At 33.1% G+C, this 26,918-nt stretch overlaps 1 protein-coding gene across 2 annotated transcripts in view; it reads right to left on the reverse strand.

Moving 5' to 3' along the window:
- Positions 1-26,918, reverse strand: part of SYT10 (synaptotagmin 10) — a 78,408-nt gene that overhangs the window by 40,375 nt on the left and 11,115 nt on the right. For both annotated transcript variants that reach the window (XM_074267214.1, XM_074267215.1), the window contains exon 2: positions 7,626-7,974. In XM_074267214.1, coding sequence (XP_074123315.1) covers positions 7,626-7,974 — 349 coding nt within the window. The remainder of the gene's footprint in view (positions 1-7,625; positions 7,975-26,918) is intronic.

The raw sequence follows: 26,918 nt of genomic DNA on the forward strand, positions 1-26,918 counted from the left end.
CTCTCTCCCCACATTCCAGTCTAGAGCTCAAGAAGACCCACTTGCTAATCCAAAGAGCAAATGAATTCTGCCTAGAAGCAGGGTCTGCAAACTGCTATGGTGAACCACTATGAGGAGGAATGGCAGCAGCCACTATTTACTCTGCATAGGTGCCCCAGACTTCCCTGCTTGCCCAGTATTCTTTTTCTGCCCACCTCCTTTACAAACTCCAGAGCTGGAATTTGCTTCTTCCTTGACTGTCACCATTGGGTCACTTGGATTGGCTCTTGCCCTGAACTGATCTGACTACCAGGGCCCAAAATTCAGGAAGTAGAATATCTAAATAAATGACTGAGCCTAGAACCAAAGAAGAAAATGTAAATCAGTCTTCTATAACTTGAGGTCCCTAACACCAGTCTTCTTGTCATTTGTCCACATGGATTGATTCACAATCAGAGCCCTGAATTCTCTTCAGGATGAGAAAACAAAATCAATATCCAAGCTAAAGCCTAGAAACACAGCTATCATGCTTTCTGAGATGCCTAAAGCAATTTCCTGGCACTCCCATTTCCTTACTTTTATCTATTTCTTCTTTTGGTCCCATCCCTGGTTTGATCTCTTCCATTGTGCTTTCTGAAGTCCCTATCCTATTGTTGACTCTTTTTTCCTTTTGAATTACATCTCTTGCTCTCTCTTACTCTGATAACTTGGAAAAGCGTTTTCCCCTCTCCCCTCAGAAGACATAGCATCTTTAGTCCCCAAGTGAACTAGATGCACCTTTTCTCATGTCACCCAACAAAGAGAAGTTTATATGCTTTTCAGTGTTCCCTATTATATCTAGGTCTCATTCCTGCTATCATCATTCACTAATTTTTGATCTTTTGGAGTTTATAGAATAACAAGATCACAAATCTGGAGCTAGAAGACAACTCAGAGAAACAAAACAGAAAAGAAGAAAACACCATAGTATAGCTTCTTTCAAAACTAATTTTTCTTGGTAAATGGTACTTTATTTTTTTCCAATTACATGCAAAGATAGTTTCAACATTTTTAAAATAAGAATTTAAGTTCCAGATTTTTCTTCCTCCTTCCTTCTCCTCACCCTAAAATGGCAAGAAATCTCATAATAGATTCTATGTGTATCATCATGTTAAACATATTTCTACATTAGTCATGTTGTGAAAGAAGAAATAGAAAAAGAAAAACAAAACAAAACAAAAAAGATAGAAATAGAAAGCTTCAATCTGAATGCAGATTCCATAATTCTTTCTCTGATATGGATAGTATTTTCCATCATGAGTCTTCCCCAAAATAATTTTAGCAAAGATCTAAAAAACTGAGTACTGAGCAGGGAATGAATAGGAAATCGATGGAGATACCACGGTGGATCTTTTTTTCCAGTCCAAGATTTGTGAATCTTGTGAATCTTTGTGAATCCCAAAGATAGGATAATCATGGCAAGAACTGCCTAACAGAAATCGGTCAGAATGTCTGACTCAGTTCTAAGGACTGTAGTCCCAATAGTATAATCTTCTGCAACTTAGTATGGACTCAGCTGGCCCCAGGCCCAGAACAGAACTACTCCAACAATACAGGGTTGCCCAGAGAAAATCACAGAAATAACAAACTAAAGTGGAGAAAAAGGACTCTTAGCAATACTGTATTTCAAATTATACTACAAAGCAACAGTTATCAAAATCATTTGGGCACTAGTTAAAATACAAGGGGCAACTAGGTGACAAGTGCTAGGGTTAGGCATTCTTCCAGAATTTAAATCTTACTAGATATGTGACACTGGACATGTCACTTAACTATGTTTACCTCAGTTTCCTTTTCTGTGAAAAAAAACTGGAAAAGGAAATAGCAAATCACTCCAATATCTTTGCCAAGAAACCCCCATATGCAGTCATAAAGAGTCAGACTCATTTGAAAGAAATTCAAGTTGATTAGAGGAACATAATTAAAATAAACATTTAGAAGCAAATGAACATAGTAGCCTGTCTTTGAAAAACCCTACAATCACATGTACTAAGGGTAAAAAAGTCAATATTTGGGGAAAACTTCAAAGTAATCTAGTAGAAACTAAGTATAGACCAACATTTCATACCTTAGATGATGAAAAGCTCCAAATGACTTAGACATAAAAGACTATATCATTAACAAATTAGAGAAATAAGGGGGAAAATACCTTTTATATCCAAGGGATATTATAGGGACAGTTTTAAAGCCAGAATCCTGTAGGTACACTGAGTCATCAAACAAAGAAAGTTTATGTTGTCCAAACACAGCAGATACACAGCAATGATATAAATCACTTAACTTCTCTGTCAATTCCATCTGGAAATCAGTCTGTTCAGTCATTAGAGAATGACAAATCATGTGGTCTTACGCAACCACTGACTCTGATATTTTATGTCTCCAGGACAGGAAGCTGTGTCATAGGAAAGCTAGTGACAATTAGGTTACATGTGAGGAAATTAGAGACATTGAGTGAAGAAAATACTGGAGGAGAATAGTTCATTACCAATTGAGGAATGGAGAAGATTACAAATAATACAATGGTCAATTTTAAATACATAAAAATAAAGTGTTACACAAACTAAAATACTGATGTTAATGGAAAGAAAATATTTAATTTGGAAAATTCTTTAACAACATAGTCTTCTCATAAAGGTTTCATATTAAAAATACTGGTTAAAATTTCTGAGAATAATAGTTATTGCCCATTTGATAAATAAAACAGTTTCTAAGGAAGAAATTCATTCTATCAATCTTATAAAGAAAAAATTATTCAAATCATTAATAATTTTCCCCCCCTGAGGCTAGGGTTAAGTGACTTGCCCAGGGTCACACAGCTAGGAAGTGTTAAGTGTCTGAGATCACATTTGAACTTGGATCCTCCTGAATTCAAAGCTGGTGCTCTACCCACTGCACCACCTAGCTGCCCCACAAATCACTAATAATTAAAATGCAAATAAAGGCAACCACAGATTATAAAAGTGGCAAAAAATTTTTAAAAGGAAAATAACAAATTTTAGAGTAGCTAAGGAAAACAAATACCTAAGTACTGTTTGTACAGCTGTAAATTAGTCCAGCCATTCTGGAAAATAATTTGGAAGTATGTCAAAAAATAATGGAACTATTTATTCTTTATACCAAGAATACCATTATCCAGCCTATAACATAAAGAAATAAAAGAAAAAGGGAAAGGATCATATGCTCAAAAATAGATATAGTAATTTTTCTTTTGTAGAAGCAAAAAAAAAAAAAACTACATGAAGTAAAGAGATGCTCATCAATAGGGAAATGACTAAACAAATTGTTGTATACAACTATAATAGAAAGTTATTATGCTTTCAATAAGTAATGAAAACAATGGTTTCAGTGAAAATTGGGAAATGTATATGAACAGATGTAGAATGAAATAAACAAAATAAAATTAACAATTTATAAAACAACAATAATACTATAAAATAACTTTTAAAGACAATAACCCTTTTCAAAAAGATAAACATAATTCCAAAAGAGCAATAATGAAGCATGTTATTCACTTCTTAATAGAGAGATGATGGGCTCAAGATACAGAATTTGGACAAAGTTGATTTGGGAATTTGTTTAGATAGACAATACATATTTGTTGCAAGTGTTTTGTTTTCCCTTTTTCTTTTTCAATGGCAAAAGGTTGGGATTAGAAGAAAAGAAGAATGATCTTTGTTTACTAAAAAAAAATTAAAATTTTGATTGGGAAGGTGAGTGAGACTATTGGACAGGTTGCTGAATAGAGAAGTTAAGGGTGGGGTTTAGAAGATAAGGTAACATGAATAAGATAAAAATAGAAAATGTGAAAGAAAATAGAAAGTAAAAATAAGATGGAGGGAAAGATATAAATAGCAATTATAACTGTGAAAGGGATGTCTATAAAAGCTCTATTTTTGATTACAAAGAATTAGAAACTGCAGGGGTGCCTATCAGTTAAGAAAAGGCTGAAGAAGTTGTGAATGGGACTTAAAGGTAGCCAGGGAAGTTAGGAGGTAGAACTGAGGAGGGAGAGCATTACAGCTTTTATGTTAAAGTAAAACAAAACAAAACACACCAAACAAACAAACAAAACCTATTGAACTCATCGATAAAACTGGGAGCTGGTTTTATGAAAAAAAAAAACACTAGTTAATTTGATTTAAAAAAAGAAAGAAGAAAGCCAAATTGCCAATATTAAAAATTAAAAGTGAATAGGCCACCAATGAATATGAAATTAAAACAATTATTAGGAGTTATTTTGGCCAATTTTATAACCTTAAAACTGACAATATAAGATGGAATATTTACAAAAATATGATCTTCCCAGGTTAACAGAACAGGAAATATAATACATTAGCCCTCTCTTAGAAAAATAATTTAAAGATCAATCAACTCCCCAAGAAAACTTCTTTAGAGCAGATGGATTTACAAGTGAATTCTACCAAATACTTAAGGAACAATTAATTTCAATACTATTAACTATTTGAAAAAAATTGGTAAAGGATTCCTACCAAATTCCTTTTATGACAAGAATATGGTTTTCCTACTTACACCAGGTAGAACAAAAACAAAGAAACAATAGCTCAATTTCCTTAATGAATATGGATGCAAAATTTTAAAATAAAATGCTTGCAAAGAGATTACCAACAATATATCAAAAAAGATCATACCAGGGAGAATTCATACCAGAAATGCAGGGCTGGTTCAATATTAGCATAACTATCAGTATGATTGATCATATCAGTAACAAAACACTAATTCCTATTAAAAACACTAAAGAGCACTGGGTCTGTGTATAAAAGAGGAAAAAGGACCCACATGCGTAAAAATGTTTGCTGCAGCCCTTTTTGTAGTAGCAAGAAACTGGAAATTGAGTGGATGATCATCAGTTAGAGAATGGTTAGATGAGTTATGGTATCAATGAATGTAATGGAATAGTATTGTTCAATAAGAAATGATAAGCAGGCTGATTTCAGAAAAGCCGGGAAAGATTTACATAAACTGATATTGAGCAGAACCAAGAAAACATTGAACAACAAGATTATGCAATGATTAATTGTAATGAACTTGACTCTTTCAACAATGAGGTGATCCAAGACAATTCCAATAGACTTGTGATGGAAAGTGCCAGCCAGAGAGAGAACTATGACTGAATGTGGATCAAAGCACAGTATTTGCATCTTTTTGGGTTGTTGTTTGATTTTTAAATTTCTCTTGTTCCCTTTTTTATCTTATTTTTCTTGTGCAGTATGATGAATATGGAAATGTTTATAGGACTAGCACATGCTTAACCTATATTGTCTTGTGGAGGGGGGAGAGGGAAAAAAATTTGGAACACAAGTTTTTGCAAGGGTATGTGCTAAAAATTATGTTTGTATGTATTTTGAAAAACAAAATATTACTAAAAACCCACTAGAGAACATAGAAATAAATGGAACCTTTCTTAAAATAAGTAGTATCTATTTAAAACCAAGAGCAAGTATTATCTGTAATATAGATAAACTTGAAAGGTTCCCAATAAAATCAGGGATGAATCAAGGATGTTCACTATTACCACTACTAGATTCAATATTGTACTAGTAATGCTAAGTGTATAGCTAAGAATAAGCCTGTCAGGATTCAGCAATAAGACAAGAAAAAGAAATTGAAGGAATAAAAATAGTAAACGAAGAAATAGTTTTCTACCTGTTACCAACAAAACACAGCAAGAAGAGATAGGGAAATTCCATTTAAAATTACTGCAGACAATATAAAATAATTGAGAGTCTACTTGCCAAGACAAACCTATGGATTATATGAACACAATTACAAAATATTTTTCAAACTAATAATGTCGGATCTAAACAACTAGAGAAACATCAATCACTTATGGACAGGATGAAGTAATAGAATAAAAATGACAATTCTAATTAAATTAATTTGCTTATTCAATGCCATATTTTTAGGGAGTTCTAACAGTGGCTACCTCATGGAAAATATATAGGGAGAGGACCGGGCCCTGGCCACTTTTGGTGACACATGTTCTGGTTGGGACACTATCATAGAATGATAGACCTGCATATTGACTTCTTCCAGGGCTACATATGTTCATTCCTAAAGACCTTGGCTTTTGGGAGTGATATGACAAAATTTGATGTTTCTTTCTTTCTTCCTTGTCTCCCTCCCCACTTTTCCTACCCAGGAGTATAACAAAATTTATTAATTAAGCATTATAAACTATATTAAGGGATATTGAACCAGGAATAGTTATTCATTCAGCAAACTTTGAGTGATTTTGGTCTCTCTCCATCTTTCTTTCCCTCCTTTCTTCTCTCAAATACAGCAAATGACTTGGATATTGCAGCAAGAACAAGAGCTGGCTTAGGTGAGACTGGGACTGGCTGGATCTTAAAATTCTTTCTTCTGCTGCTGCTGCTTTAAAAACATTGTTTTTTATTATAAGTGACACAATGTCGATTTTGGGATGGACATTTTTAGTCATGGAGCTAATCTTGGAAATTCTAGAAGTTGAGAGACAAGGAGGGCCCTCAGTTGACTCTAGCAGCCATATGGAATATAAGAGAGTTATATCTTACTATACTGTTTTCTGAATTTGAAAAATGACTACTGACAAGGAGAAGGATCCAATTCTTGGCTTGGCTTTCCAGAAGACATAGATGGTAAGGAAGAACAAGCAGAGCTGATACGAGCTGAAATGCTTATTCAACAGTCTTGAAAAATGTTTCATGTTTAATGTAAACCTTAATCTTTCAAGAAAACATAAGAGTAATTATGACTCTGTTGCTTGTTAAGTCTTTGTCAAATAGTACTTGTAAGTTTTTTGGTGTTAAGTATTTATTTTGTTTGAAGGAAATAAATAGCTATGGCATATCTGGCTCAGCTTTATAATCTCCTATTTAAGGAATCCCTAGGAACAAGGGCAGCTTTAAGTAAATCTTGTGGTAAGGAGCCAGAGTTAAAGAATTCCACCCCGAGGGATCAGGTTTCCTGAATCTAGTCCATGTCAAGAAGTCCTGCTATAAAGTACTCTAGTAAGGCAGAGGACAAGCATTCCAGTTCTCCTGGGTCCAACAATAGAGTTATGATGTTACACTAGAAAAAAAGTCAGATTACTGCATATTTAAGCCAGAAAGACTTGGAGTCAAATATTGCCCAAGACTTATTAGCTGAATGATCACTGGCAAATGTGCTTATCCTTTCTAATCCTAATTTACTAATTCCTAATTTACTCATCTGTAAAAAAAAAAAAAAAAAAAAAAAAAAAAGTAGATAATGATTAATAAAGTTAGTATCTAACCCACAAGTTTCTTCTAAGCCTCAAAACAAACTCTGTATGTAAATTGCTTTGTAATTCTTAAAATACTGAATAAATGTCAGCTATTATCTTTTTCTATGTATCACTATTCTTTCATTCCCCTCATCATTTCCCTTGTTTGTAATTTTCTCTCCCTGAAAGTTATCATACCTACTATATTGTTCCCTTCTACTCTTATCTCTGAGTTCCATCTTTTGTGTTGATCTTTCTCATTTTCTATCTGTTAGTTCTTCCTAGACCTCTTTACCCCTGCCCTGTCCTTTAGAGAAACTCTTAAAAATGACTATTAATTATAAATTTGGATTTTCCTTACCTGGATGAAGATGTGGGCTCAGTGGTCTGTCTCTGGAGATGTTCATGTTTAGTGAGATGTTCTTTCAAAGTATTCTGTACCTCAGTGGGTATATCTGGGGAAGTATGGCTGATTTTCATGGCAGACTCAATTTGTAGAGATGACATCTCATTTTCTTTTTTCTCTTCTTTTTCCTCAATCTCAAAGACTGGAGTACTTGAGATGCTCTGTGGCAGGGCACTGACATTGGAAATAAGAAGTTTGTTTCTACAATGTGGCCAACAGAGTTTCCAGAAGACAAAGAGTGAGACTACCAGCAAGGCCAGTCCACAAAAGCTGACTATTATAGCTAAAAGACTGACAGAAATATCTGTAAATAACAAAAGAAAAAAATCAACTTATTAGAATCAACCAATAAACATTTATTTAGCACCCACTATATATGTCAAACATTCTGTAAAAGAGAAGGAACTTTGAAATAATGCTATTTTAAAGGTCTTTCATCCTTAAATACCTCCCTTAAGATGCATTTCTATTTAATATCTAGCACTTTAATTTAGCACTTTAAAGTTTGCAAAACATTTTACATTTATGGGGAAAAATAAGCATTTATAAACCTCTTACTATATGCCAAACTCTGCACTATATACTTTTACAAATATTATTTCATTTGCTCCTCACAACCATGGTAATAAAGTGTTATAATTATCCCCATTTTATAGTTGAGGAAATTGGGGCAAAAAGAGATTATGTGATTTGCCTGAGGTCACATAACTAGTAAGTGTCTGAAGTCAAAATTTAAGTCATGGCTTCCTTACTCCAAAAACAGAGCTCTATCCACTGTACTGACTACACTGAAGCTGACTTTAAAAAAGCCACATAGTTTTCACATAGTCATTGAAAGCAGAAAATTATTCCTTTTGCCTTTACTTTAAAAAATAAAGGCTCTTGGAAAAACTTGATTATAGAGGGTAAATGCATTGAACATTCAATCATGGGATATATAAATATCACTTCTAAATACATCACAAAACCATTACAAAATTTGAACAGCTAAAGGTTGATGACTAACCAGGTGTCATGCTGACCAAAAGGTCATCTGCAATGGTCATCTGTCTAGGTTATCTTTAAAAGTTTGAAACAAACTTTACAATTAAATATTAATATGAATCACCTCCTATAATTAAGTGGGAATTTTACCATTATAAAAATAGATAATATGCTATGTGAGCTCTGTTTTAGAATTCCACAGGCCCCTATTAATAGCACTAGAAATATATTTTCTTATATACTGCAACTAATTAATGATCTATTAACTAACAATTCCAAGCTGAATATACTCATCAGATTTCCTCAGAGTTCTCTTAAAATAGGATTAAATAATTTATTTTAAAATTCTAAGATTTTTCCAATATATCTTCTTTTTTTTTTCCCAAAATAACTCTTTTAATAAAGGATAATAGAGGGAAAAAATAGTTCAACAAAACCACCCAACACACTGACCAAGTATGACATTATTTATAATGTTCAACACCCCCAATTTAACTTCAGCAAAAAATGGTGTATTCTTATCTCTTCTTTTGGAGTCAAGACTGTTCATTATAATTTAACAGGATTCAGTTTCCACTTTTTTTTTTTTTTTTTTTTTTTTTTTTTCTGCCTTTCCCATTTCCACTGCAGTATAGTTAATGCATGCCTCATGCTGAGGATCTTTATAATTTAACTGAGAAAAGGGAAACTATTGATATGAAATTTCTTTTCTCTATATTTTAAAATCTTTTGCATCACCCCTCATTCTTTTATCTTTTACTCCAGTCTTTGATAAAGAGATGACCAAGGTTGAATTCTCGATATGCATCCTTGATTTACTATAATTCTCATTTCCCCAGCAGATTAACCCACAATCATTCTGTTTCCCTATATAATCTCTTTCTCTCCCCCCTTAAAGTATAATTCCACATTCCACATTCTGGAAGAAAAAAACACTTCAATCTACCTTATCTCTTTCTTAGTTAAGCTCTTAGAAACATTTTTCTACATTAGTTGTCTCAACTTCCTCTACATTCACTAAATCTTTTTGTAATCTGCCTTACAACCTCTTTACTCACTTGAAACTGCTCTCTCCAAAATTATCAATGACCTCTTGATTGTCAGATCTGAAGATCTTTTTTATAACCTTATCTTTCTTGACCTTTCCTGCATATTACACTGTTGACTGTATTTCTTGATACTCTCTCCTTCCTGAGTTTTCATGCCTATTCTTTCCTAATTCTCCTCCTATTGTCACTACACTCTCTTTTGTCATGTTATAACCATGTTACATTTAATAATGGTAGATTTACTCAAGAGTACCCTCTTCTATTCTCTTTTTCTACTTTCTCACTTAGTGACCTTCCATAGGTTTAATTAATAACTTTATTCAAACATTTTAAAATCTACATACATCTACTGTCTTCTGAGTTCTAGTTGCACATCTCCAGCTGCCTATTGAATACTTCAAGTTAGAAGTCCCATAGATATCTCAAACTAAAGATGTTCAAACAGAACTCATTGTTGTTCCCCTAAAAGCCAAATTCACTTAGAGGTAATTACCATTCTTTGAGACAATCAGGTTTATAAACTTGATGTTATCCTTAATTCAGCACTTTCATTTATCCCATATAATCAATAAGTTGCTAAATCCTGTCATTTTAATCTTCGCAATATTAAAGTTTTTCACAAATTGGTACCACCCTGCTTTTCCAACCTTATTATACATTTTCTCATCAACATACTAAAATTTTCAGACATACAGATCTTCTTTCTGCTTATTATAAATAATATTACATTTCATCATTGCCAAATTGAATTGCTTAGTGTTGTTGAATAAAATCGGCTTCATCTTTGTCTCTTAAAATTCCTTATTTCTTTCAAAATTCTACTCAGGCACTACTTTCTACATGAAGCCTTTCATTATATCCCCAGCTGTTAGTGTCTTCAATGGAAAAACAAAGAAAAGGGATCAATACCTTTCAAAAGAAGAAATGCAATTTCAACAACATAAAAATGTCAAGTCATGATTGGTCATTGCAGTATTCATAGTTCTTAGGTCTTTCAGTTGTCTTTCTTTAAATAGTGTAATTAATAATTGGACAAATTTTGCTGTTGTTTTGCTCCTCTACTTCTACATCAGTTTCAAGTTTCTTTGAATCAATTCCTGTCATACAGTGATACTGCATTACATTCATACAGAGTTAGGTCATGAAGTCTGAATAATGCAAAATTCAATTTGGTGCAAATTAAAAATGATACTAAGTCACATTTAATTTGAGACAAAATTATATTAACGTGACACATGCAAGCTGGTTGAAGGCTTTAACATCCCATTATATTGTCAGTTTGCAATTGCCTATCATCAAGTGTGGGTGTGATGTGCTGATATATACCGTATTACCAATAAGTCTGTTAAATTTTTTAGAGTTCTTAACAAAATGGATAAAAGAATGAAAATTTAAGATGGAAACACTGCAGAGACAAAAAAGAAGCTTATTACAATGAAACAAAAATTAGATGAATTTGAACAGTATGAACATGACTAAAGTAATTAAAATAGCATGAAAGTTTTGAAATATCTGAATTGATGGTACAGTGGTCCTCAGACTTTTTAAATAGGGGGCCACTTCACTGTCCCTCAGACTGTGGGAGGGCCGGACGATAGTAAAAACAAAAACTCACACTCTGTCTCCTCCTCAGCCCATTTGCCATAACCCAGCAGGCCGCATAAATGTCCTCAGTGGGCCGCTTCTGGCCCGGGCTGTAGTTTGAGAACCCCTGGTAGAATATCACAAACACCCAGAGACAAAATGAGACAGAAAGGTGGTATAATCTTTTGTGGTTTACAAACCACAACAAGGAATAGAAATGATATAATGAATAGAAATGAAACATCTTTTAGTGCTATGGATTGAAGATTTTAATCAAATTCAATCTTAGCAGAACAATCATTTAGACAACAGTTTTGAGTTTATTTAAGGCAGTAATAGAAAATGGAAATAAAGTGGCTAGTGATTTTAATTGATTCAATTGCTTTAAAATTAAATTCAGTTGCATATTGCTAAAATTACCAGAGAGGTGGCCAGAGAAGATGAGGATGTGAGAGATTAATATCCTAACATTATGAAGAAAATAATTAAGGACATTGAAAACACTGATCAACACATTTGCAATGTGGATGGGAAATTCTGGAAGTAAAAGCCTTCTAGAGCTATCATTTCTGAGAAAGAAAAAGTCAAACCTGTATATAACAAGTGAAAGGATCACTAACACTTTTATTGGGAAGTGATACATAAGAGGATTTTAAATTAAAATCAATACATATTTATTAATCTTGAGACTAGCCCTCAGATCACAATACATTGATGACTCCCAATTCTTTGGCAATCAAATAAGGAACCATGAGTGACTAAAGCTTGAGAAAATCAAATGTCACTTTTATATTTTATATTTGATTCCATTCTCTAACTTCCTAAGCCATGTTTCTTGTCTCTAAGTTAAGTTCAGAAGTTCAATTTTTGGTTTTGAGTTAAGTTTAAAAATTATTTCCTTACAAATCATTCTTGTTTCATTGTTATAACAATTTAATTGAAACTGTCATCTTTATAACATTAGCTCCTTTTGTATCAGTATAAGAAATCTATTATCTATGCAATATTAGTTATTTTTGCAGGTGGACTAAGTAAATCAGTATTTCTGAGATGAAAAGAAGGGTTGTTAGTCATATTCTCAATTTCCAGTCAATCATAACCAAGTCTGTGATGCTTGTAACTTTATAACCAGTCATACTGTTTTCCACCTAGGATGCTTCCTTTTCTTTGTTCTCTTGTACTCCCGAAAACTAGATGAAGGGTAGAAATCTACCAAACCTCATCTTGTGATTTTTTGACAAACTAAGAGACCTCTTTTATTAGCCTTACCAATAAGTAGAATGTACTCAGAATTTTGTGCCTCAATTTACCTTAATTTCAATTGTAACAAACATGAAAAACACTTTTAATCATCTTCCTTATTTGATTTTTGAATTCTTTTTTAAATACTTCCAAGAACACTTTTGGGGCTTGTAACCATTTGATGTTACTCTTTGGGGTAGGAATAGCTTTTTTCCCCCCTTCTTCTTTTGAATATGATCCCAGATCTTCTTTTACACCAAAGTGGCTATCTATGGTTGGATTCTTTCCCCTTTACTTTCTCATTTTTATTTTCAGCATTATAATCAGGTTTTCCCCTGAATTGTGGGTAGTGTTACACTAGACCTTAGATCCTCCTCTACTCTCTTCCCCTAAGCCACGCTGTCTTGAAAAATGTCCTTATCCCTTTAGTACTGCTCTCACTGGGTATATGCACCCATAGCTACAGCCTACTAGGCTTGGTTTCTAAAAACAGTGGGGGCCCTTTAATCTCTCCCCATTGGGTCATCTGCTCTTTCTCTGATGAAAGTTTGTGATGTAAAAGTTGTGATGTAAAAGTTCCTGAGGTGAAATGTCTTGAAACCATGAGTGAAGTGAAAGTTGAGGTGAAATTTCTTGAGACCTGGTCCACTTCCCAGCTGAGCTGTCCTCAGAGCCTATAGTTCGTTGATTAATGGCATCATTCTGTGTGTGCCCACTTCATTTAGTTCAATCTTCATCCCCTGGAGGCCCCGTCTTTTCTGAAACAGTATTGCTTTAACTTTTTTTTGTTGTTGTTGCATTAACTTCATTTCATGGTGATTTTCTATCTGTTTGTAAAAGAGATCTGAAGAGTCTGGAAATTTCTGACCTACTCCACCATCTTTCCAGAATCCCCAGATAGTTCTTCAAAATAATGAATTATAATGTAGATAAATAGAGTACAGTTAACTCATTATCCTGGGACAACTTGATTTTATTTGGATTTTCCATGCCTTTTGATACTTTTTTCCTTTTAAAATTGAATTTTTTATTTCACCATTTCACTCCTCAATGACATTGTCCCTTTTAGATGGGGAATGAATAGCAAAAACAGAAAATTATTTGCAGTTATGGTAAATCATTTCATAGAGAAAAAGTAGAATTATAGCCAACTTGCTATAGAAACCCCACTAGTAGCAAAGACCCCAATACTTTTCAAGAAATCCCAGGCTACTTGGCCTTGGGAATGATGTAGTCCAGTCCTCAGATGATCTCACTATAGGAATGTAGCCATTAAGAATGAAGTGACACAACCATGAAGAATATGTGTGGAAGAAAGAAAGTTGGGCTTGATATCTCTATTCTACCAAGCTCTCCTTCAAGAATGTCTGGTTTCTCATACAAAAGTTTGGGCTGCACACCTGGAGTCTAAACAATGAGCACTTTTTAGTTTCATGAAAGAAAAAAAGGGGGTTGTTGTTAGCTCACATCTTCAAACTTCCTACTAATATGTTGATCTAATCCCATGTCATTTACCATGATCTGTTATTTCTTCTGTACTTCCCAAATTCCTATAAATGTACCTGTTTCCTCCCTGCTTTTAGCTATCTTTCTGTCTTGGAGTTTAGCCTGATTTAATTAGCATTTCAATTATTAAAAAACGTTGCTTCTTGACTTAGAAATTATCTAAGCTTCCAAATTTTTTCGGCACAACTACAACACTGATCCAGAACCCCAATACATTTTTGGGGATTCCCTGCACCCCTGTACACCAACAAACTCTCCATAATTCTTTAACCAAAAGTGTCACTTACATATAGTTGAACCATAAATAGTTATAATGTAATTAGGAAATATTTATCAAAATACATAAAAATATGACAGACTAAAGATAATGTTAATATGTAGTTTTCTAAGTCAATATGCCAACTGCAGGGATTCTTACTTAGAACTTGGTGGTGACACTTCTATTTGAGTTTGCTTTAGCCAATTAATTTAATCTATTTGTTTATTGTACATTTATCTGTTGATATTCTCACTAATTTACCTTTAGCAGGTACATTGAATTCTAGTTGGTACAAGAAATACCAACTTCTTGTTGTAAAGATGTAAGGGAAGTGAGGAAATAAGACCAAATTTTAATACAGTATTTGTTGCTCAAATCATTGTGCTAGAAATGTAGGGGAGATTCAGAATGAAAAAGACAAATCTAATTCAGACAAAATTACCATCCTTTTGGGATTTACAGTCTACTATCCCAAAATGCAATCTGACATAGAGGAAAGGAAAATTCTCTCTGGCCTCCAAAGATCTGGTTTTTAATTTTAACTGTCTTCTACTATCTGTGGGAACCAGAAGATATGTTAGAGATGAAAGGTTCTTGTTAGGTTCATATCCTCAGATGACTATTATAATAAAACCTTTAATTTCAAGAACAATTATAATTAGGAGTAATGTTTCACAAAACAACTCTCTCTTATGAATTACTTTTTCCCCATAAACTTCATAATAGTTTTACATTTATGATTCAACCATAAAATCTAAGCTCAATCATACCATACAATTTGGCCAGAAGAAATTATTAAGGCTTAGATAGTTGCAGGATAACAGAACCAGAGCACTTTAAGCAGAGTTTCACAATTATAGTTATTGTGGATTGTGTCTAACTCTTCATGATTCCATGGATCATACTGCTCATGGGTGTCTTAGCAAAGATACTGGAGTAGTCTGACATTTCCTTCTCCAATGGATTAAGGCAAACAGAGATTAAGTGACTTGCAGGTTCATAAATTAGTGTATTAGCTCATATTTGAACACATTTGAATCTTCCTGACTCCAGGCCCAGTGTTCAATCCACTAAGTCATTTAGCTGGACCCTATATTTCATGAGTCCATGAAGGACTTTGGTTCTTCATTGGAACACATAAGAAATGATGTATCACAAAAATAAAACCCATGTTCCATCAGTAATGAAATTTTCAGGCATGAAAAATATAGGGGTTTGTTAAAAAGTTAATATTAAAAAGGGGCTTTCACTGCTTCCACTTCTTTGTTTTACCTATCTTGTTATCTCTATTCCTATTTCTCCCTGTGAGAACCTATGATTTTTTGATGTTGCATGGTCCTTAGAGAAATGGACAAATAAAATTATTTAATCCCAACCTGAGTCTACTTAGTCCCAAAATAATTTAACTGACATTGCAATTTTTTTTTCCTTTTTGTGCTTTTCTTGAATTTCCATTTTTCTGTTTAGAGGCAATTATGGGCCAAGCTTAAATTACAATAATCCCGAAGGTTCAAGATTTAAAATGCAATGATTACAATTAAATTGTACAACTTACAATTAACCCAATTAATTGTATTATTAATTATAAATTACAAATAAATTATAAATTTACACAAAATATACAAAATGGCCTCCTTTTCCCTTAAAAAAAGCTTACCACAGAGCCCAAGTAGCACAAAGGTAGGCTTTAGTCAGGCCAACCTACAATTCCCATTGAGATCCAGTTTTAGGGCAGTGTCTACAGTAAAAATTAAACTAAGCTGTAACAGGACAAAAGGGTGGAATAAAATAGGGATGGGGAAGAAAGGCAGAACAAGCAAGATGGTAAAAATAAAATACGCCTCCTTCCAGTCATGTAGATTTTGTCTTATCTATTGCCTGATCAATGGATGTTAGAGCATCCATTATTTGGGGATAATAGCAATTGCAATGGAAAAAGGTCATTGCTTTTTTGACCTAGTTATTGTATTTTGAAATAAAAAGCAAAATAAAATAAAATAAAACATGTGTACACATATATAATTATATATACATGTTTATACACACAGACACACACACACACACACACACAAACACACATACACTCCTGCATTGTGCAAAGTCAGTCATTTATCTAGCTATCCACATGCCTAAGTTTAGGATAGCTTCCTGAGATGCCTAATAATGATTACAATGGCTATGGAATATGACCTCTTCATGCTGCCCCTGAATAATCTGTGCCATAAGGGTTAATGATTTGCCCAAGCTCATATAGCTAGTGCCAGAAACAAGACTAGAATTCAGGCCTTCTTTCCTCCAATTCCGGCTCCCTTACCTCAGGGGGGCTCCTAAGGTGATGAAGAGGATAGAGTAGCAGGCCTGGAGTCTCAGACTCCTCTTCCTGAGTACAAATCTTGCTCCAGATTCTCACTAGCTAAATGATCTTGGGCTTGTCTCTTTAATCTTGCTTGCCTCAGTTCCTCATATATAAAATAAGCAGAAGGAAATGGCTAAGCACTGTAGCATGTTTGCCAAGAAAACCCCAAATGGGGTCACACAGACTCAAATACAATAGATAACAATGAACAACATTACTCCACTACCTCACCCTGCTACCAAATCTTTATTCTTTTATCTTGGGCTGGGGAAAAAAAAGCATATAAGTGTGTAATTTCTCTGGCTGTTTAACCTTCTATTGTCTTCCTCTCCTGAATTCATGGATTTACTAGGCTCTTTTTTTTTTTTTCTCTCTCTCCCACTGTCTGACTCATTGCTTGTTAAAACCTCTATCTAGCTAAAAATAGAACGTTAACACTTTCATTTGATAAAGCATTTATTACCAAATTCAATAAATGTTAAAAGGAAAATTTTAGAAACTTTTGATCAAAATGAGAACTGAACATTATCTGTGAATGTTAATTGTTCACGTTTTTCCTGTGACAAAGCTAAAAACAAAGCAATCACCTATTTAATCCACATTGATATTCTTCTTCCACCTAGACCACATACTTCCTCTAGACTTTGTCTAACAAGATCTCCCTTTGTTTTGTGTTACCTAATTTGGGAGAGCTAGGAGAAAAAGAGTTGGGTCTCAGTTGGAATCCTGATTCAGAGATGTATTAGCTTTGTAACCTGGGAATTGTAATCCATTAATCAGTTCCCAGAATCTGTTTCCTCATCTATAAAAGATGGATAATACTTTAAGTCTCTACCTTACAATATCATCATAGGATTTGCAAACTTTAAAATCTTTTACAAATTTAGTCAATTAATCATTTTTCAATTATTTCAATCATACCTGATTCTTTGTAACCTCATCTGGGGTTTTCTTGGCAAAGATACTGGAATGATTTGTCATTTCCTTTTCCAGCTCATTTTAAAGACTGAGGCTAGTAAAGATAAAAATATCACTTTCCCGGGGGCACACATCTATTAAGGATATGACTGGATTATAAAGATGAATCTTCCTGAATCCAGGCTTGATGTTTTACTTACTGTCCCACTTAGTGCTTGTCCCACTTGCCCAATCTATTACTATTTGACATCTATGTTGAATGTTAATGGTACTCATTCATACCATATTTAAATATCAACCTTTAAAAAACACCTTGCATGTATTCACAAATAGAATAAATCCTAATTTATTCTTAGGTCTTCCTGATTCCAGGTCCAGTGTAGAATGCTACCTAGCTAAACCTAATACTGTTTTGTGACCTATCAGGTAACAAGTCCTGGTGGAAGAACTTGACTAGTTAACTTGGAAGGTGGAATTTCTGAGTGGAATTTCTCCAGTGGCAAATTGGATATTTGAATGATATAAGAATTGTAGCAATAAGATGCATGAAATAAATGCTGAATATATAATAGACTGTTTACCTATTCAGTGCAGAAACTAACTGAAAAAAAGTGGTGAATTCTAGGTAAAGATAACTAGATGAGCAAAGACATAGAGACTTTTGGGAAGTAGTCCAGTTTGCTTACATTCAGTTATTTTTTCAGTTCATGACCCTATTTGGGATATTCTTGACAAAGATACTGAAATGGTTTGTCATTTTTTTCTCTAGCTTATTTTACAGATGTAGAAGTCATGGTTAAATCTCTTGGCTTGGTTCATACAATTAGTAAATAAGTGTCTGAGGCTGGATTTGAATCCATGAAGATAAATCTTTTACTGATTCTGAGCCAGTGCTTTATCTGTGGCACCACTAGCTGCCCACTTTAGTTTGCTTATAGTATGCATAATAGTATAAATAATATGGAATTAATTAGAATATCTTAAGCAGAGAATCTGAGAGCAGGAATGAGGAGAATCTTTGTGCATTTTATTGTATCTTTGTACTTAAAGAAGTAGTGAATGCCAAAATGCTTTACTAGAAATTAACATTTCCCCTTATTTCATTTGCTCTTCACATAGGAAATATTAGTAAAGGAGCCTTTAAAATTAAAAATTTCAATTTAATTATATTGTGGAACTATTTCAAGAAAACATACTAGTATTACTAACTATAATCTTTATTGCTCCCTTGTTTTTTTTTTTTTAACCCAGTAGTCATTGATTTATGAAGTGTTATAACTAAGATATGTTTAGAATCATATTGCTATTTTCTAGTCAACTATTATGCTATAGTGAGCCATTGATAAGTGTCTGAGAAGTGATTTTAATGCACATTAGATTTAGAATATATATTGATTCATTCAACAATTATTTATGAAGCCACTACTATATGCAAGCTACTTTGATAAAAGCACTATCAAACATTAAGTGACAGAGTATTTTTTTTATGGACCAGTTCCCTTGGTAAATGAATAAAACAGTATTGTACATTCATCAGGTTAATATAAATGTAGGTAATAATATAATATAAAAACTTTACATCATTAATTCTATTTGTGGGTACATGCAAAGTTTAAAAAAGGTTGATATTTAAATACAATATGAATGAGTAGCATTAATATTCAACATATTCAACATTCATATAACAACAGATAGGACAACTAGGTGGGGCAGCAGACTGCCAAGCCTGGATTCAGGAATATTCATCTTTATGTGTTCAAATCTTGCCTCACATATTTAATAAATGTGTGGCCCTGGGAAGATTATTTAACCTCTCTATTTCCTCATCTTTAAAATGAGGATACTAATAGCACTTGCCTTCCAGGTTTATCTTAAGTATCAAATGAAATAATAATTATAAAGAGTTAGCACATGATAAGCACTTACTCTATTAGTATTATTATTATTATTGTGTTATTATCATGGACTCCATCCATAACAACTCCAGAATAGACTGGTATAAGCTAATTGCATTTCCATAAATAATGAGATTTAGAGCTTGGGATTGGCTAAATTCTTCATTAGAGGACAATCCAAAAAAATCAATACTTTCAGTCTGGACACAAGAGTATCCATGGTATACAACAAAGCTATCTGAGCCATATATTTTGACTTCCAGATATGTGCCTTGACCACATATGTTTCCTGTGTATGTGGGCATCTCTCCATGTTTTCCCCACATGTTGACTCCTTTACTAGACTATGAATTCACTGACAGAAAGAACTATCTTTTTGCTATTATTTTTATACTCAGTTCTTAGCACAGTGTTTGACAAAGTATCTGATGCTTGTTGACTGACTCCATATAGCATATGTATTTATTGGTTTAAGAAAAAACATTTTCTTTTTACTTGCCTATTTATCCTCCTTTAGAAAGGCTGTATTAGTTCATTAATATTTTTATTTATTAGCTTTTGCTTTAAACTAATTGTATCCTCTGGATGACTAGTAAAGATAAATGTAATCAATCAATGAGTATATATTAATCACTACCATGTCCCAGGTACAATACTAGAAAATGAAGCTATGAGAATGAAACAATCCTACTTATAAGAGCTTGCATTCTAATGGGGGAAACAACAAATAGATGTACAACATAAGTGTAAAATTAATAACTACATATGCACGCATAGCATACAAAGTGGAAATATAAGGTGCTATGGGAGCATAGCTCTGAGAGGAAGAGCACTATCAGGGGGATCAGAAAATATTTCATAAAAAAGATGCCATGTGAATTGCATCTGAAAGGGACACTATTAGACAAAGATAAGGAGGCAGGGTGTTCCACGCATCGAGGGTGACCATATGACCAAGATATATAAAGGAGAGACAAAATGCTCCAGCTGCTGGAGCAATCAACCAATGCTGAATCCTCCTAGGCTTTCCATTTTAAGGAACCCAGGTCAGCCATGTTCATGCCTTCATTCCTTTCTATAATTCACTCTGGAGTGCACCTAGGGGAAAGTGGAGGATTATTCTCTCTTCCCTTACCTTTTCAGTTCTTTTTGTGTGATTTCTTCCATAGATTATAACCTGTTTGAGAGAGGGACTCTCTTTCTTTTCATTTCTTTTTGTATTTCCAGAATTTAGCACTTTCCAGCACTTCCAGCACTTAGGCCCATAATAAGAATTAATAAATCCTATTTAACTTGACTTTCAGTCACGAATGAGGAAGAGAGAGGGGATGGTCGGAGTACCTCTGGAGTGTATAAGTGCATAACAAGGTCCAAAGAGACTAGAAGAGTTAAGTTGTGGAAAGATTATATCGGATTTTAAAACCTAAACTGAGGCATTTACATTTTATTATAAAGGAAATAGCAAGCCATTGGAGTTAATCAAATAGAACTTAAACATGGTCAAGTCTGCACTTTGGAAAAATTATTGCAGCACTGTGAAGAATGGACTGGGATAATGACAAATATGAGAGAGGGGGATCAATTGGAAATCTGTGGCTATAAAAGATAATGAGAGCCTGAATTAAAATGGTAGCTATATGAGTAGAGAAATGGTGTAGGATGCCAGAGAACAAGATTTGGTAACTGGAAATGTAAGAATGAGAGAGAGTGGGGAGCTGAAGATAATTCTGAGATTGTGAACCTGATTGGAACAACTGTGCCTATAGAAATAGGCAAGTTTAGAAAAGGGGATGGTTTAGGGGAAATGATATGAATTCAGTTTTAGCTATTTTGAGTATAAAGAGGTCTCCAGGATATCTAGACAAAAATATTCAATAGGTAATTGGGAATAAAAACGTACATTAATAGAAGCTTGTAAAATATGGCTTTAAGTGAAGCAGAACATTGGCTAACTATTCCCCAGGTAAACTATCTTATTATTATCTTATAAATATTTTGTATTATAAATTATAATTTATATTGTATTATAAATATTTTAATGCACCATATGTTCTTGCTGAATTATTAATTATTCATTAATCCCAATGAACCTAAGAATGCTGTCTTTGTGCTTAACCCAATATCTAGTTATGTAGGTATTTAATATATATCTGATGATGCTAAATATTGTTGAATGTAAGTTCTTCAGATAGTTACTTGGGAAATATGGAATTATGAGTCTTGAATTAAAAATATCAAGAACTTATCTATTCAAGGATCCTATAACTAAACATGCCTAATGCTGGCCACCAAGTGCTCTGCTAAGAACAAGAAGGATAACTTTCTTTGTTTCTTCAACTAACAAGCTTCTTTTAAAGAACTTCAATTTCTTTTGAAATATCAATGAATAGCTAAATTTCCTTAACAAAATGGTTCCTTGATCTTTTATAACAAGGCCATTTTATTCCTGGTCATCTTAATTATAAATTTTAATAGTAATATTAAGACTTGAACTAAAACAATTAAGGGAAAAAAAAGCCTCCTAATTTGGGATTGTAAAATAACCAATTAACAAATTATCCTTCTTATTACACTTTGAACAAGCACAAGCTCATGACTTTCCTTTTAATATAATCTTCCTTCTTTATAATCTGTTTGTGATTATTTTTCATGTACCTGAATTTGCCTTTCATAAGTTATGCATTTTATGCTAGAAAATTTGCTCAAAAGTTTCATTTTATGTCAAAGCATAATTAACAATACTTTGGTTGGAAATGTCAGCATGTTTCCATCAGGAAAAAAAATGAGATGACTTTATAGAATAAGAAGACAAAAGGTCTATAAAAAAGGTTTTGCTCTTCAGTCACAATATAACTATAGAAAAATCTAATTAACATTTTCCACAAGATTGTTATTTACTCTTAGTATCCCTTTTCCAAACCAATTATCATTCCAATTGTATGAATTTGCACCAGAAGATATTCCAGTCATTTCCATTCTATCTATCAGAGTTTTGATTATCCTTTTCTTGTTTTTCTGCTATATCTTTTATCTCAAACTACTAAAACTGATTATAATAATTGAAACAAGTTTTAATCATGCTATTTTGTATTTTTATGCTTTCTTCCCTCTTCTTAAAGCATTTATTTACTGTTGTTGCACATTAAGTGAATCTTTCTCTATTCCTAAAACTTTAATAAATAATGCATTCAATCTGAACATATTTTGGGGGAAATTAATGAAATTGTATAGGGTGCTTATTTTATCTTTGTGTAAACAAGTTATTCTCTAAAAGTTACATATAAGTTAGGGAAAAGTACCATCATATTTATCTTCAGATAATTTTTTGACAACTTCAACAAACATCTATTAAGTGACTACCAATTACAAAATAGGAATATTTAGAGCACAATGTTTTATTTTCATCCCGTCAGAACTGTATTTTCAAGATTCAAGCCATTGAATATTTTATCAACTATAGCTGATCACTATTATAGTCTACTGTCAAAATCTGACCAAACTCTAACTCTAACTTATAAACAGAAGCAAATGCTCCCTCAAGAATGATATCATAAAAAGAAATGAAAAAGTGCATAATAATAGTTCATCTTTAATCAATAAATGCTATAATAATTTACTTAATTAAAAATATTCCCATAAAAATATTTTTAAAAGGAAAGGTTCTGACAAAGGTCTCATTTCCAAAATATATAGAGAACTGACCCTGATTTATAGGAAACCAAACTATTCTCCAATTGATAAATGGTCAAGGGATATGAACAGACAATTCTCAGATGATGAAATTGAAACTATTTCCACTCATATGAAAGAGTGTTCCAAATCACTACTGATCAGAGAAATGCAAATGAAGACAACTCTGAGATACCACTACATACCTGTCAGATTGGCTAAAATGACAGGAACAAATAATGATGAATGTTGGAGGGGATGTGGGAAAACTGGGACACTGATACATTGTTGGTGGAGTTGTGAAAGAATCCAGCCATTCTGGAGAGCAATTTGGAACTATGCCCCAAAAGTTGTCAAACTGTGCATACCCTTTGACCCAGCATTGCTGTTATTGGGATTATATCCCAAAGAAATACTAAAGAGTGGAAAGGGACCTGTATGTGCCAAAATGTTTGTGGCAGCTCTTTTTGTTGTAGCTAGAAACTGGAAGTTGAATGGATGTCCATCAATTGGAGAATGGTTGGGTAAATAGTGGTATATGAAGGTTATGGAATATTATTGCTCTGTAAGAAATGACCAGCAGGAGGAATACAGAGAGGCTTGGAGAGACTTACATCACCTGATGCTGAGTGAAATGAGCAGAACCAGAAGATCATTATACACTTCAACAACAATACTGTATGAGGATGTATTCTGATGGAAGTGGAAATCTTCAACATAAAGAAGATCCAACTCACTTCCAGTTGATCAATGATGGACAGAAATAACTACACCCAGAGAAGGAACACTGGGAAGCGAATGTAAATTGTTAGCACTACTGTCTATCTACCCAGGTTACTTATACCTTCGGAAGCTAATAATTAATGTGCAACAAGAAAAAGGTATTTACACACATATATTGTATCTAGGTTATATTGTAACACATGTAAAATGTATGGGATTACCTGCCATGGGGGGGGGGAGGGAGTGGAGGGAGGGAGGGGATAATTTGGAAAAATGAATTAAAAAAATATTCCCATAAGTGTTTGCATCATAAAATAACAAACAAAATTACTTTCCTTCTCTAAAGAAAATTTAAAGTTTGGGGAACAAAATCTACAATTGATATTGTTAAAAGATTGATAGACCTCACATTAAGAAAAATAGATGTTTGCAGAAAGGAGGATCCTTAATGCATATGCTTTACAATGTAACAAATAGTAAACATAAGTATCATTCATACTGCAAAAGGAGGGAAATAATATTCTTGCTATAAATGGACATGATGAAAAATAAAAGGTGAGAATAGGAAATGCTCTTTTTCTTTCATCAGGTCATTGGATTATGCTTTGAACTGATAGTGATTGAAAGCTATATCCAGATATGTTTTCTTAAATCTTAAAATGTGGAGGCAAACATTTCCCTAAAATTTAGTGGGAATTCTGGTAGAATTACATTATTTTATGTTTAGGTAAGTGCTTTAAAAAGTGAAAAAAAAAAAAACTACTCACTCTCATTTGATTCAAGAACATATATTTGTTGAGTTTAGGGGAAGGAATAAACAAAACAATCTAAGGAATTTATTTACAAAAACTACTCCAAATTAATAAGCTACTATTTATATGCTTTCTGGCGATTATAGTTCTCCACTGATTTTGAATGATTCAGAATAACTTAGCCATTTCTAAACTTAGAAGAAAAATTGTGATGTTATTTTAAAAGATCATAGACATGGATGAATGTGAAATGTGTAATAAGTGACTCTCAAAGGAGCAAAAAACCTGTCCAGAACATATTTTTAAATTTAATCTTTAATCAGAGCTAAAATGGCAGAGTAAAGATAGGGACTCACCTGAGCTCTCTCTAAAATCCCTCTAAATATCTATAAACACTCTAAACAAATTCTAGAGTGGCAGAACCCACAAAATGATGGAGTGAAACAATTTTCCACTCCAAGATAACTTAGAAGGTCAGCAGGAAAGGTCTGTTGCACCAAAGTGAGAGAGGAGTGGAATCCAACACAGGCATATATATATGTATATATATATATATATATATATATATATATATATATATATATATATATATATATATATATATATATATATATATATATATATACACACACACATACCCAATTCAGTGTAGAAAACTATCTTACCATACAGGAAAGTAAGGAAAGGGGAAAAGGCAAGGGATGGGGGAAAGCTGATGGAAGGGAAGAAGGTAAGGGAGATAAAAGTTACAAGAAAAATATTAAATAATATTTTTAAAAAACTTAATCTACATTATCAACCTTTTTTTCCATCACTTTCTTAAGTCTAAATAATCAACAAAATAATAAACCAAGCTTGCATTTGTAGTATTTATTGATTTTTGAGATAAAAATTATCACTGAAAATTTAACCATTGACTATTGAAATAAATGCTGTTTTCAGTAATTTGTGGGTTTATATAATTCAGAAAGAAATATGCATGCTTAAAAGATTCAGTAGGTATTATTTGCTATGGTTCAAGAAGAATGTCTTTTGAACAGCAAGAAGTAATAATGGACTATGGTGGAAAGCTCTGGAGTCAGGAATTGTGGGTTCAAATCCTGATTCTCACACTGCATGTATAATATTGTGCAATTCACTTAAACTCTTAGATATGATTTTTCTCATACTCAATTGAAATGGCTAGATGAAAAAGTCTCTTTTTATACTGCTTATATCTACCACTACCGTTCTGTTATGTGATGGTTTATGAAGATTCAATTTTATATGTATATTTATGTGTGTATGTGTATGCGTATTCATAAATGTGCCTGTGGGAATCTGTTATTCTTTTGAGATAAATTATGAAATCTTATTAAGTCAGTGCACTGGGATAATTATACTCCAAGTCTTAATTTAAAAAACCCCCAACAACATAAATTGTATACTGGCTATACCTCCAAGTGTGCCTACTTCTCAGAGTTGAAGAAAATATTTAGTAAACTTTTAAAGTATTATATAGGAATGTATTATTCTTAGTAGTAATAGTAATAATGATATTTCGATAAAAAGTGTTGTAAAATTAATTTTTTTCTTTTATCTAGTAGGCTAGAAACAGAAGATTGGTCATCTAAATCCTAAAAGAGATATATATATGAAATTCTCTCAATCTGAGCAGATCAACAATCATCTGATACATGGAGCTTCTTCTGAGCTCTAATCTTCCATTTCCAATTAGTGGAGGCAGTCAACAAATCTTTATTAATCACTTACAATGTATCTAGTCCTGGGCAAAGCCCTGAAGATATAATCACAAGGAAAACCAAAAATAATTCCTGCCCTTAAAGAACTTATATTTTAATAATGGTAAGACAACACATAAAAGGAAGCTGAAAAGCAGAGAAGTGGGGGAAGAGGCATTTTGAAGCAAGGCTGGGAAAAGGACTGAAAGGTGATTGCCCTGGAGCCCTGTCTGAAAATGAAGGTTCTAGAGGGAACTCACTAGTGTACTGCAGAACAGAAGCAACTACAACTATATATTTCAAACTAGATGTCTTAAAAGAACCTCAAACTTAAAACTCTTAAAGGTCAGTAGTTGGAGTGAAGGAGTGAGAGCCTTCCAGGCTTGGGGGACAAATCCCTGGAGCTGAGAGATAGAGAGTTATGTTCTTGGAATAGCTAGGAGGCCATTATCACTAAATTAAAGAGAATATATTGAAAAGTAGGATGTAAAAACACTGGAAAGTAGGAGAGTTCTGGCTTATAAAGAGTTTTAAATGCCAAACAGAGCATTTTGTATTTGCACCTAGATGCAATAGGAAGCTACTGGAAT

Source organism: Sminthopsis crassicaudata, chromosome 5, assembly GCF_048593235.1.
Source record: "Sminthopsis crassicaudata isolate SCR6 chromosome 5, ASM4859323v1, whole genome shotgun sequence".
NCBI classification, from domain to species: domain Eukaryota; kingdom Metazoa; phylum Chordata; class Mammalia; order Dasyuromorphia; family Dasyuridae; genus Sminthopsis; species Sminthopsis crassicaudata.